Below are 11,347 nucleotides of genomic sequence, written 5' to 3'. Positions count from 1 at the left end.
GTTGAATTAGACTGTCCTTTTCATTCCGAAACTGTTCATTGCGCTTTAAGAAAGGCTAAGAAAATCTCTAAATGGATGTCTCAAAACGAGTTAAGAAAAACATAGACTTTCTACGTTTCCTAACATCCTGGAATCTAAATCAAAGAAAGACAGCTATTAAATACGCTAGCAAGGAAGCTATATTGGCTCTCGTTGAATGTTGTATAAATGTATTGCACGGAACAATTGAACTGTCAGAACGTCATCGTAAGCGGTTAAAGAAACATAGCGCGGTTATACGAAACGTGTCGAAGAAGAACCCTTTATCAAAACGACGAAAGATTCTGGTACAAAAGGGTGGTTTTCTTCCATTTTTATTAGCGCCACTGCTATCTATCGTTAGCTCAGTCGCCGGAAGTGCAATAAGCCGAGCTATAAACCGATGATGGCTCGAAAAATGCTTCTAGTACCTTAAGATGTAATGGAGAGATTAAAAAACACTACACCTTCCAAAACAGAAGAAACACCTGAACTTCAAAAAGAGAAGACACTCGATGATGAAATGAAATCTATTCTAGATAATCTAGATTTAAACGAATCAGAGAAATTAGCATTATACAATCAAACTCTCCAACGACGGTTAACTTACGTACGTAAAGAGCAAATCTCTCCCGTTATTGAAAACTCTGCACGACCTAAAACTTGGTTCGCGCAAATATCTTATTCTCTACCTGCAACTTATGTTAGTGATGCAATTTCATTATTCGCTAGCGAAACGGGTATAGGCGGCGCCACAGTCGCTACCCCTGCAGCTTGGTTTGTCTGCGTACTTTGTTGATCAAAACAAACGATTAATATGGTGGATTGTAGGCGCCGAGGTGGCATAAATTGCCTTTTTGTAGTAATACTGCCTTTAAAAATATTACAATTCGAGTAAATGGTGAGAAAAGAACGTTGGAGTTATCGTTTCACAATTTTCTGAAATGCAAAAATCTTTTTAATGTGTGGTTAACTAATATAAAATCAGGGAAGATGCCTAGTTAGTGGGCACAGATTTGCAGCGCCCATTTTAAAGATAAAGACTTTTTAGAAAGAAAGGTTGAGACACAAATTTTACTTGTTATTACTGATTTTAAAGTTAATATTATTAAATATATATCATAATAACTGTCATTTAGATGAAGAGAATTCAAGAGACGCATGAAATGCAGTGCCATTCCAAGCAATAATTTACCATGTAGACTTATTACAAATCCAATGTAACTAAATAAAAAGAGAGGACCCTACGTTTTGTGAATCGTTTTAAAGGTGATCTGTTTTATTATATACTGCAAAATAAGGAAATGCTAATGAATTAAATTAATTTTAGGTCAAGCCGTTCGATTGTCATTATCGCTGGAAAATATTACATTGAGGCCCACAAAATTATGCGTTAAAAGGGCATATTTTTCTATTTTGTATTGGACCCCAATTTTCTTATCTTTGCCACCCTGATGGTTCGGTATGAGTTTTCGAGTTGATTAATAACATTTTGAGCTATTGCCGCAGATCCCAATATGATTAAAAATAATACTGTAAATTCAAATGGTTTTTATTTTTAATACTTATTTGCATATGTTAACATTTTATTCACTTCTATTGTAATTTCTAATTAAGTGGTTTCTTCAATGGATTTAATTTCTTTTAACTTTGAATTAATTCTATAATACATTTGTTTTTGCCTTTTTAGTTAACATGGCTTTGAGTAGAAAATTCATAACATAAATAGTTTAGTTCATTTGTTATCTACAAATACTAATTGGCCAAAATTTAAAATAGGAACTAATTTAACATATTAAAAATATAACTTTCCTTGACTAGAAGTGTAAATTTAATTATAACTTTTCTTTAACTGAAATAAAATAAAAATTATATATTTGGACAACGTTTTCTTCAAATATTGTCAGTCTCTCTTAATATCAATTAAAAATAGCCCTTGAGAGAATAGACAAAAAAATGAAAAGGCCTAGCTGAATTTTTCCATAGTAGCCTCTACAGTCGTTAGCCAGTAGATTCCTTCCGTTCCAACTTAGTTATTTTGTGCCACTGCCTCTTCAATTGATATTATCTTCGCTACAAATGGACTCTCCACAAATATTTCATCCCGACTAAAAGCTAGAAATAAATTTTTGAGACTAGCTAAGTGACCAAATAAGAGTACATAAACCTTTTTGAGCCAGCCAAATTTAACCCTCGCAACTCTAACCATTTTATTACCGTACAATACCAAAGGCACAGTTAGTTCTTTTCCTTCATTTTACCCCACTTCTAAAGTCAGACAGTTGGGATAGCTCTCAGTATCTTTATATATAAAACAGACCAGCAATTTACTGCATGTTTGCAAAAGCCTGAATTTCTAGAATAATAAGTAAAACAGGTTACATTAAAGAATTGGGTTTTAATAAAAATATATTTACCCACTATTGCATGAACAATGGACACTTTCAATGCTGTGTTTTCCATCACCAACTTCAAATTTTAACTTTTGTTTTAAGCATCCGCACACCTTATTCTATGGATCAAGAGTAGACTACTCTCCAATATACTTCAAAATTTCAAGCATGGAGCGATTCACTAATATACCAAATAAAATTATTTAAAATACATTATACATTATACAAAATGCTGAAGCTACTAGTCTATGAAATTAGAACAATCTGGGCTTGTTCTAATGTGAAGATAATAATAAATTTCCTACATACCTTTAAAACTTTCAAACTGATCCCGTGTATGAATTCTCCAAGGCCTACTCATAGTGTTATTAAACTCGAATATTTATACTTATATTTACGAATTCAATACCTATTGACAGTTCAAAATTAATAAATAAATGTCAATACAAAACATTCGAACACGCTTTAAAAATATGCTAAAATCGTTAGTAAAATGTTTTAATTGATGTTATAAAACGCGCATTTTCGCATAACGCCATTACCCGTATCACCCAAATATAGTTCTAGGCAATGTGACTAGGTGGCGCAGCTTTAGTTTTCGGTGGCGAATACCGAGCGACTACGGAAAATCCGATATATATTAGATGGACTAACTCAGGAGAGCTTTCTATTCGAGGACAAGTGATTGGAGGATCTAATATAATCGATCTTTTGTATGACGCTGTGAGAAAAACGCCTGGAACAGTGATTGATCCTATAGGAGTTACTGAGTTTTACGAGGGCATTCATAAGTCCAATATTTCAAAACGTTTAATTAAAAATCCTGTAAGATTGACACTGTTAAAAACATTCGCTGTATTTCATACACCACCAAGTAGTGCAATGTTATCATCATCTTAACCTAGTCCTCTAAGACCTTGGATACTTACTAAATAAAATATATTAACCGGATAATGTTGTTCTCATTTCATAGTATAAGCCTACAATGGAAGGTTGTACAGAAACGGTCTCTTTAGGACTTTTAGCCTATTTATCACAATCATTTTCAAAATCACCGAAAATTATCACAGCTGTATTAATTATCATAGTTATTATAATATTAGAATTATTTAATTTCCTTTTTTGGCGTTACATGCCATTACATCAAAATATTACCCGATATGGAGAAAGAACTTGAGAAAATCTATACTAATCCCGCAAACCCAGGGTCATTCGCTGGAGTTCGAACGCTCTATAATTCAGCTCGACATAAAGGCTTAAAGGTTTCATTGGAAAAAGTAAAACAATTTCTAATAAAGCAGGATACATATACGCTGCATAAACCTGCTAGAAGACGATTCAAACGAAATCGAACTATTGTTTATGGAATTGACGAACAGTGGCAAGCGGACTTGGCAGATTTTCAGAAGCTGTCTAAATATAATTCAGGATCTCGCTACGTATTATGTATTATTGACATATTTAGCAAATACGCTATGGCTGTAGCGGTTAAAAATAAGGAAAGGTGTAACAATTTTAGAAGCGTTACGTAACGTTTTTGAAAAAGGTCGTCAACCGAAAAGAATTCAAAGTGATCATGGAAACGAATTGGTCTGTCAAGAAGTGCAGAGTGAATTACAGCGAAGGGGTATTAACTTTTTCGCTACTCGATCAGAAATGAAAGCGTCTATTATTGAAAGATTCATTAGAAGTTTTAAATCTCGTTTATATCGCTATTTCACGCAGAATAACACTCTTAAATATATCGACGTTTTAGATGATATTATAAACGCTTATAACAATAGTTATCACAGATTAATTAAATGTAAACCCGCGGAAGTTACTCTAGATAACTCTGCTAAAATATGGAAAAATCTTAACGGTTCGGTAAATTTTTCTCCTCCGTTAACATACGCGTTTGAAATTGGAGATATTTGTAGAATAAGTAGAAATTTATCAATTTTCGATAAGAAATATAACCCGAATTTTACTACAGAATTGTTTAAAATAGCTGAGAGACTACCACGTGACCCACCTGTATATAAGCTGATGGATTTAAATTCTAACCCCATTTTAGGAGTATTCTATCGAGAGGAGGTTCAGATTGTTGGTCGAGATTTAAAAGACTGTTACTTCATAATCGAAAAAGTAATAAAAAATAGGAAAAAATCGGACGGCCGCGTAGAACTGTATGTCAAGTGGCAAGATTGCGACCCTACATTTAATTCCTGGATACAAGAAGTGGATTTAAAATGAGTTTTTACGTAACGCTACCTTCAGATTCCTCGTCATTATATTACCAAGATAATAGCGTTGGTAAATTTCGAACGTATTTAGCTGAACCATTAAGATTTGAGGAACAGTACGAAGTTGGGTTAGCGGAAATAAGCTATCCTCGGACATGGCATAACGTTCGAAAACCTAATCTGTTGGTTATTAAAGACGCTCTCGAATATGATAAAATGACTGATAACCCTCTAGTTAAAGACCCTCTCGAATATGATAAAATAAAAAGTTCCCGCGAGTTTTTATAAAACTCCGGAAGAACATGTTATGAACGTCCACAACCAAGAAGAACAAGTTACATTCGCTTATTTAAATTATTCTAATTGAATTAAAGTTAAATTCCAAACCGAAAATCAGAGCTGTAATTGGCCCCGATCTATCGATTTTACTAGGTTTTAAGGATAAAAGAGATAATGATTTCACCATTTTAAATTCAATGATAAACCCCTACCCTGTTGATATGAACGCTGGGTTACATTCCTTATTCGTTTATTCTGATCTGGCTGAAAATAGCGTTGTCGGGGATAGTTTAGCACCTCTATTAAGAATCATAAGCGTCGAAGAGAAAGCCGAGTCTAATGGGTAAACAGCTACACAAATATTTTCACAACCTCATTACCTACCAGTCGTGTGTAATAATATTAAGACTATAGAGATTAATATAACAGATGATTTAGGTGAGCCAATACAGTTTCATAGTGGAAAAGCTCACGTTGTATTACATTTTAAACCCCGTAAAATGTGGACTTCACTATAAACCTTTAATCATTCAGGACACACCCTCATTCTAGCTTAAGAGAGCGAACAGTTAACATCATGAGGTCTGAATATTCACCCTCAAGAACTGATTATGAAAGTTACTATTTAAACCAGGTTGGTTTCGGTGGAATACCTGTATATAGAGGTTTAGCTGTGCAAAGAGGACATGGACTAGGAAATATATTATCTTCAGCGTTTAGATTCGCGGTACCTTTACTGAGGAAAGGCGCTTCTTACTTGGGAAAAAATTTTTAAGTACCGGAGCGAAAGTAGCGACCGATGTTGTTAGCGGAGTCCCAATTAAAACAGCGCTTAAATCGCATTATATTAACGCTGGAAGGGAAACTTTAGCTTCAACATCTGATGAAGCCATGAGACTAACATCTTCAGCTACGGATCATATTAAAAGAATGACAGGTTCCGAAAATAAAAGGAAACGAACTCAGTCGAAAAGCGCCATTTCAACAGCAGGCAGGATAGCGAAAGGACGGTTACCTAAACGTTCCGATATATTATCATAGTGTCCCTTTTACACCCGCACTCATTTGAGTGTATACAGGGTCTTTTTTTTTTGCTCGGAAAAGTGTTTTTTTTTCAAAAACTATTTATAGTACCGATTTCAAATTTGGAAGGTCAATTCTCTATACCGGGGGACATCAGTTTGAGAAATTTGAGCGTTTTCGGTAATGTTTTTCACCAATTTTGAAAAATTATTTTTCGACCACTAGGTGCGAGATAAAAAATTTCTATTATAAAGTTGTAGGCCGTCATCGAAAACCCTTAAAAATTGTTCACTCGACGAAAAACAATTTATTTATCAGTGAAAATTCGAGCTTGAAAAATTTACAAGTTGGTGAAGCCAAATTACGATTGTTTGAAACGATAATTGAAACCGAATTACCTAATCCAGTTGAAACTTTGGTTAAAAAAACGACCGGATTTAAAAAACACGAGGCTATAGGTCAATCCTAAACATGCATTGGGTATTTAAAGGAAAACTTTGGGAGATTATTATCAGCGTTTGATAATATTTCGAACAATGCCTCGTTATTCAGTAGCTGAGCGTACCGAGATAGTTGCCATTTACTATGGAGAAGCAGCGCAAAACCTTAGAAGAGTGACTGAAATCTTCGCAGAAAGACATCCAAATGGAGCACCATCTGTAAATACAGTAAGACGAGCAATTCACGATTTCAATCAATTTGGTAACTTGCAACCTAGGTTTCGCGGATTGGGTCAACCGGATTTAGACTTCGAGAACAATGTACTCGCGTACTTTGTGGCATATCCTCGTCACAGTTGCGCTAACGCCGCTGCTGATTTGGGTTGTTCTGCAAATCGTGTGTGGAAAATTCTTCGTAAGAATCGCTATCACCCATACAGAGCTACGCTCCACCAAGGACTAATTGACGGAGACCATCAAAGACGTTATGAATTTAGCAACTGGCTACTAAATGCTGTCCAAGAAGATAGACAATTTTTGCGCCATGTTTCGTTCTCCGACGAAGCGTCATTTTCTAGAGATGGGCCCTTTAATCATCAAAACAGCCATCTTTGGTCTGACATCAACCCACATTGGGGTTTTGAATATCATCACCAGGTTCAATTTGAACGGGTCAATGTTTGGGTTGGACTTGTTGGAAACCGTTTGATTGGTCCCTTTTTCCTGCCGACGAACCTCAACGGCCAAAGGTATTTAAATTTTCTACAGAACGAACTGAGTGACGCAATCGACGACCTTCCATTGGCTGAAAGACGTCAGTTGTGGTTTCAGCAAGATGGCGCCCCTCCGCATTTTTCCCGGCAAGTAACTGAGCACCTCAACAACGAGTTTCCTGAAAGGTGGATAGGGAGAAATGGTCCAGTGCATTGGCCAGCAAGGTCACCTGACCTATCACCGCTGGATTATTTTCTCTGGGGATTCGTTAAAGCAAAGGTATACGCCACGCCCATTGAAACTAGGTAGGAACTCATTAGACGAATAATCAGTGCTTGCCGAGACGTCACACCAGAAATGGTAGAGAAAGCGTTTGAGAACTTAATTGTCCGCGCACAAACCTGTGTTGCAGCCAATGGTGATATTATTGAAAATGTTTTGTAAAAATTTATGTGAATAAAATATCTGCATTTAAAAACCAAACGTGTACATTTTTTCAAGTGTGAAAACTCTACTACGTTTGTATTAGACTTGTTCCCTTTTCAATTATCGTTTCAAACAATCGTAATTTGGCTTCACCAACTTGTAAATTTTTCAAGCTCGAATTTTCACTGATAAATAAGTTGTTTTTCGTCGAGTGAACAATTTTTAAGGGTTTTCGATGACGGCCTACAACTTTATAATAGAAATTTTTTATCTCGCACCTAGTGGTCGAAAAATAATTTTTCAAAATTGGTGAAAAACATTACCGAAAACGCTCAAATTTCTCAAACTGATGTCCCCCGGTATAGAGAATTGACCTTCCAAATTTGAAATCGGTACTATAAATAGTTTTTGAAAAAAAAAACACTTTTCCGAGCAAAAAAAAGACCCTGTATATTCCGAGCTAGATTTGTTTCAAGTACCTATGACACAATCTTCAATTATTGGTGGTGAATGGGTTGAGTATAATCCAATATCAAATATAGTTGACAACGCATCAATTAGATTTTCTATCAACGGTAACTCTGAAACGTATATAGACCTTTCACAAACTTTGTTACACGTTCGAGTTAAGGTAACTAAAGATAATGGTCAACTACCGCAACCCGCGGTTCCAGGTGTTGCGGGTGGGGCAGCTGGAACTCCAGCCGACAATATCGCCCCCGAGAATTTGTTTCTTCATTCGCTTTTTAGCGACGTCCACGTATTTCTTAATGAAAGATCAGTAACACCTTCCAGTCAAAATTACGCTTATAAAAGTATGATACAAACTTTATTAACGTTCGGAGATTCTGCGAAAAAAAGTTATTTAACGAGTTCACTTTTCTATCGGGATACACCTGGGAAGTTCGATTCATTTTTCGATAACGATGGTTTCTCTAAACGAGCGAGTTTAGCGCAAAAAGGGGCGATTGACTTGTTAGGCGTAGTCCATACTGATTTATGTCAACAACCACGCTTTTTATTAAATATGGTTGATTTGAAATTTAAATTCGATAAAAATAGAGCAGCTTTTTGCGTTCACTCCGACGTAAAATGTAAAGTGGAGATTTTATCAGCTTCCCTTTATCTGAGGAAAGTTAAAGTGATACCGGAACTATCGCTCGTTCAAGCCAAGGCGCTAAAATATGGAACCGCTAAATATCCTGTAACTCGTTCGGAGTGCACCTTATTTTCTATACCCGCTGGTTTTATGGCTAGTGTGCAAGATCATTTATTTACCGGTCAAGCACCCAAGAAAGTTGTTATCGGGTTTGTGGAACAAAAAGCGTTTCTAGGAGATTTGAAAAAATCACCGTACAACTTTCAACATTTCAATTTATCAATCATTGGATTGTACATTGACGGTAGCAGCGTCCCTCATAAGGTGTTATCTCTAAACTTTGAAGAAAATCAATATATTCAAGCGTATTGCAATCTTTTCACTCAAACTAATCAGTGGAACGTAGATGAAGGTAATCAGATAAGTCGGAGGGATTACCCTAACGGAAATTGTTTATTCGCGTACAATTTAACCTCGGACCTTAATAACAACGCTAATCACTTGCATCTTGTAAAAAACAGTAACCTCAGATTAGAATTAAAATTTGCAAAACCGTTACCGGAGACGATTTCCATTCTAATTTACGCTGAGTTTCAAAATTTGATTGAAATTGATAAAAATCCAACCGTGATTTTCGATTACAGTAATTAATGGATTCGCTACAGATAACTAAAATTCTTGAAAAAGATTTAAGTACTAAAAGTATATTTCGAGGCGTGTTCACGGCTGACAAACTACCTAAATATGTAAAAATATTCCCTTCTCTATTTATTGTAAATACCGATACGAGTGTTGGACCTGGAGAACACTGGGTTCTAATATATTTTTCTAAACATAAAAATAGTGAATTCATGGATTCCTTTGGAAACCCGCCAGATTATTTTAAATTTAATGACTTTATTAACAACTGTTACTTTTAATTCTAATCAATTACAGAGTAATTCTAGTAATACGTGTGGAGCATTCTGTATCTCTTTTGCTATAAACAGGTGTAAAGGAATAGAAATGTATAACATTGTGTCTAGGTTTAAGAAAGATAAAAATGTAAACGAAAAAATGATTAAAGAGTTTATGTGCAAAATGTATTCAATAAAATAATTTTTTACAATTTATAGCAATAGCAGTTTTTATATATACATAAATACAAGCATTCATTATCATTTTTCAATATATTTATGACCGTGCGCTAAGGTACGAACCCCGTAGGGTAGAATATATCTCTTATCATCATTTGGTGATAAACAAAGTTTTCTAGTATTTAAAGTTAATAGCTCATGCTTGAAACTAGCTATACGCATCATCTCGGCTGACATGGTTTCTTGATTAAAAAGACAACGTTCATAGTCTTCGTGGCGGATGACGTTTCTAATCAAGTTCATGGCAACGCCCTTACAAACCTTTTTATGGTTTAAAATTGACTCTAAAGATTTCCCCAATCGCAACTCCTTTACTATCTCTTCAGCGGTCTTAGACTCCCTGTACAATTTAATAGAATAAAGCTTTGGACGAAGTCCTACAAAGCTTTGAATTAACTGTGAATTTGTCTCGTCTTTAAAATAGCCGAGAGCTTTTTTATTTTGATTAGAGTGAAGGAAATGCGAAGGTGGATAATCGGAGAAGTCAAAGCGGTTTTTATGAACTTCAAAGTCTGTATAAACATCATCCGTCTTATTGTTGTAAGTTAAACTGTCTGTAAATATTTTATATATTAGTACTATTTAAATAAAAAATTCATATTAAATTAAATTACCAGTGCCTGTAAATAATAGTGATGCTTTGTTCCCGTACGTATTTTTTATGAATCCATAATGGAACCGATACATGAGCTCCTTGGATAAATCTAGAATGGTGAATCCGGTAAATATAGGCCGGTTAAGAACAATTTTAGCTCTCTTCTTATGAGCGCCGGCTAACTCTTCATTAAAGATGGTAAAGTGTTCAAACTGCGGGGAACTTGTAACTTTTAACATTCTTTCTGGTTTATGAATCAACTCGAAATTTATATGCTTCCGTAGATTTTCCATTGTTTTTCTAAAGAATTAAATGAAGTAAGGGAAAAACAGCAATAAATTATTTAAATTGATTTACCCGAAAACAGAGTTAACCATAAGTTTCCAGAAATTCTTTTCAAATGAGCTCTTGGATAATTTCCTCTGTTCAGTGTTGAATCTAACATATTTTTCCAACCATTTTCCTTGAGTGAAGGTTAGAGCTCGATGAACCTTGGTTATTTTCAAACCTAATTCTACATAATATTTTAAATTGCGGTAATGTACTATGTATTTCTCTTTATTATTTAAATTAGGAAGAAGTTTTGGTAGACTTTGATTCTCCTTAATATTTAATTTGCCTAAGAGATCTTTGGAGTATGGAGATAGCATATCATGTGTCATAACTTTAGATTCCGCCGTTACTGGGAGATCGTTATGTAAGTCATCCAACTCTGGAGGATATTCGAGATCCACCTGCAAAGGAAACAATTCTTTAAAAATATAATTCAATAATTATAACACTTGTTATTTACCTCTAAAATGTATCCGTTTTCAACGTTATTGGGAATACTCAGAATATTTTCACAGAGTGTTTGCAAATAATCCTCCTGAACCCACTGGAAGTCGCCTAGCGGTAGTGGTTCACACATAACCGCACCGTACAAATTATTCGCATCTTCAATTAAGTTAAATTAAGTTAATTAAAAAAATTAAAATTAAAATAATTAAAAAAAAATAT

General features: G+C 34.8%; 1 protein-coding gene and 1 long non-coding RNA gene across 2 annotated transcripts; one reads left to right on the top strand and one right to left on the bottom strand.

The window, feature by feature from the left end:
- Window positions 1–975: 975 nt before the first annotated feature.
- LOC149957437 (uncharacterized) lies at window positions 976–1,435 on the top strand. The gene is made up of 3 exons (XR_016478324.1): window positions 976–1,077; window positions 1,158–1,287; window positions 1,349–1,435. It is a non-coding gene; the product is annotated as an uncharacterized LOC149957437 (long non-coding RNA).
- A 7,902-nt stretch (window positions 1,436–9,337) lies between these two features.
- On the bottom strand, window positions 9,338–10,998 carry LOC149957436 (uncharacterized). The gene is made up of 4 exons (XM_090167031.1): window positions 10,706–10,998; window positions 10,368–10,648; window positions 10,258–10,307; window positions 9,338–9,355 (listed from the first exon to the last, which is right to left on the bottom strand). The coding sequence occupies exons 1-4, from the start codon at window positions 10,996–10,998 to the stop codon at window positions 9,338–9,340; spliced, it is 642 nt and encodes a 213-aa protein (XP_090023157.1).
- Window positions 10,999–11,347: the final 349 nt, after the last annotated feature.

The sequence above is a fragment of the Leiobunum rupestre genome, chromosome 2 (assembly GCF_980474605.1).
Source record: "Leiobunum rupestre chromosome 2, qqLeiRupe1.1.hap1, whole genome shotgun sequence".
In the NCBI taxonomy this organism is placed as follows: Eukaryota; Metazoa; Arthropoda; class Arachnida; order Opiliones; family Sclerosomatidae; genus Leiobunum; species Leiobunum rupestre.
Note: the sequence above shows the minus strand (reverse complement) of the source record. Positions and strands in the feature narration are given on the sequence as shown.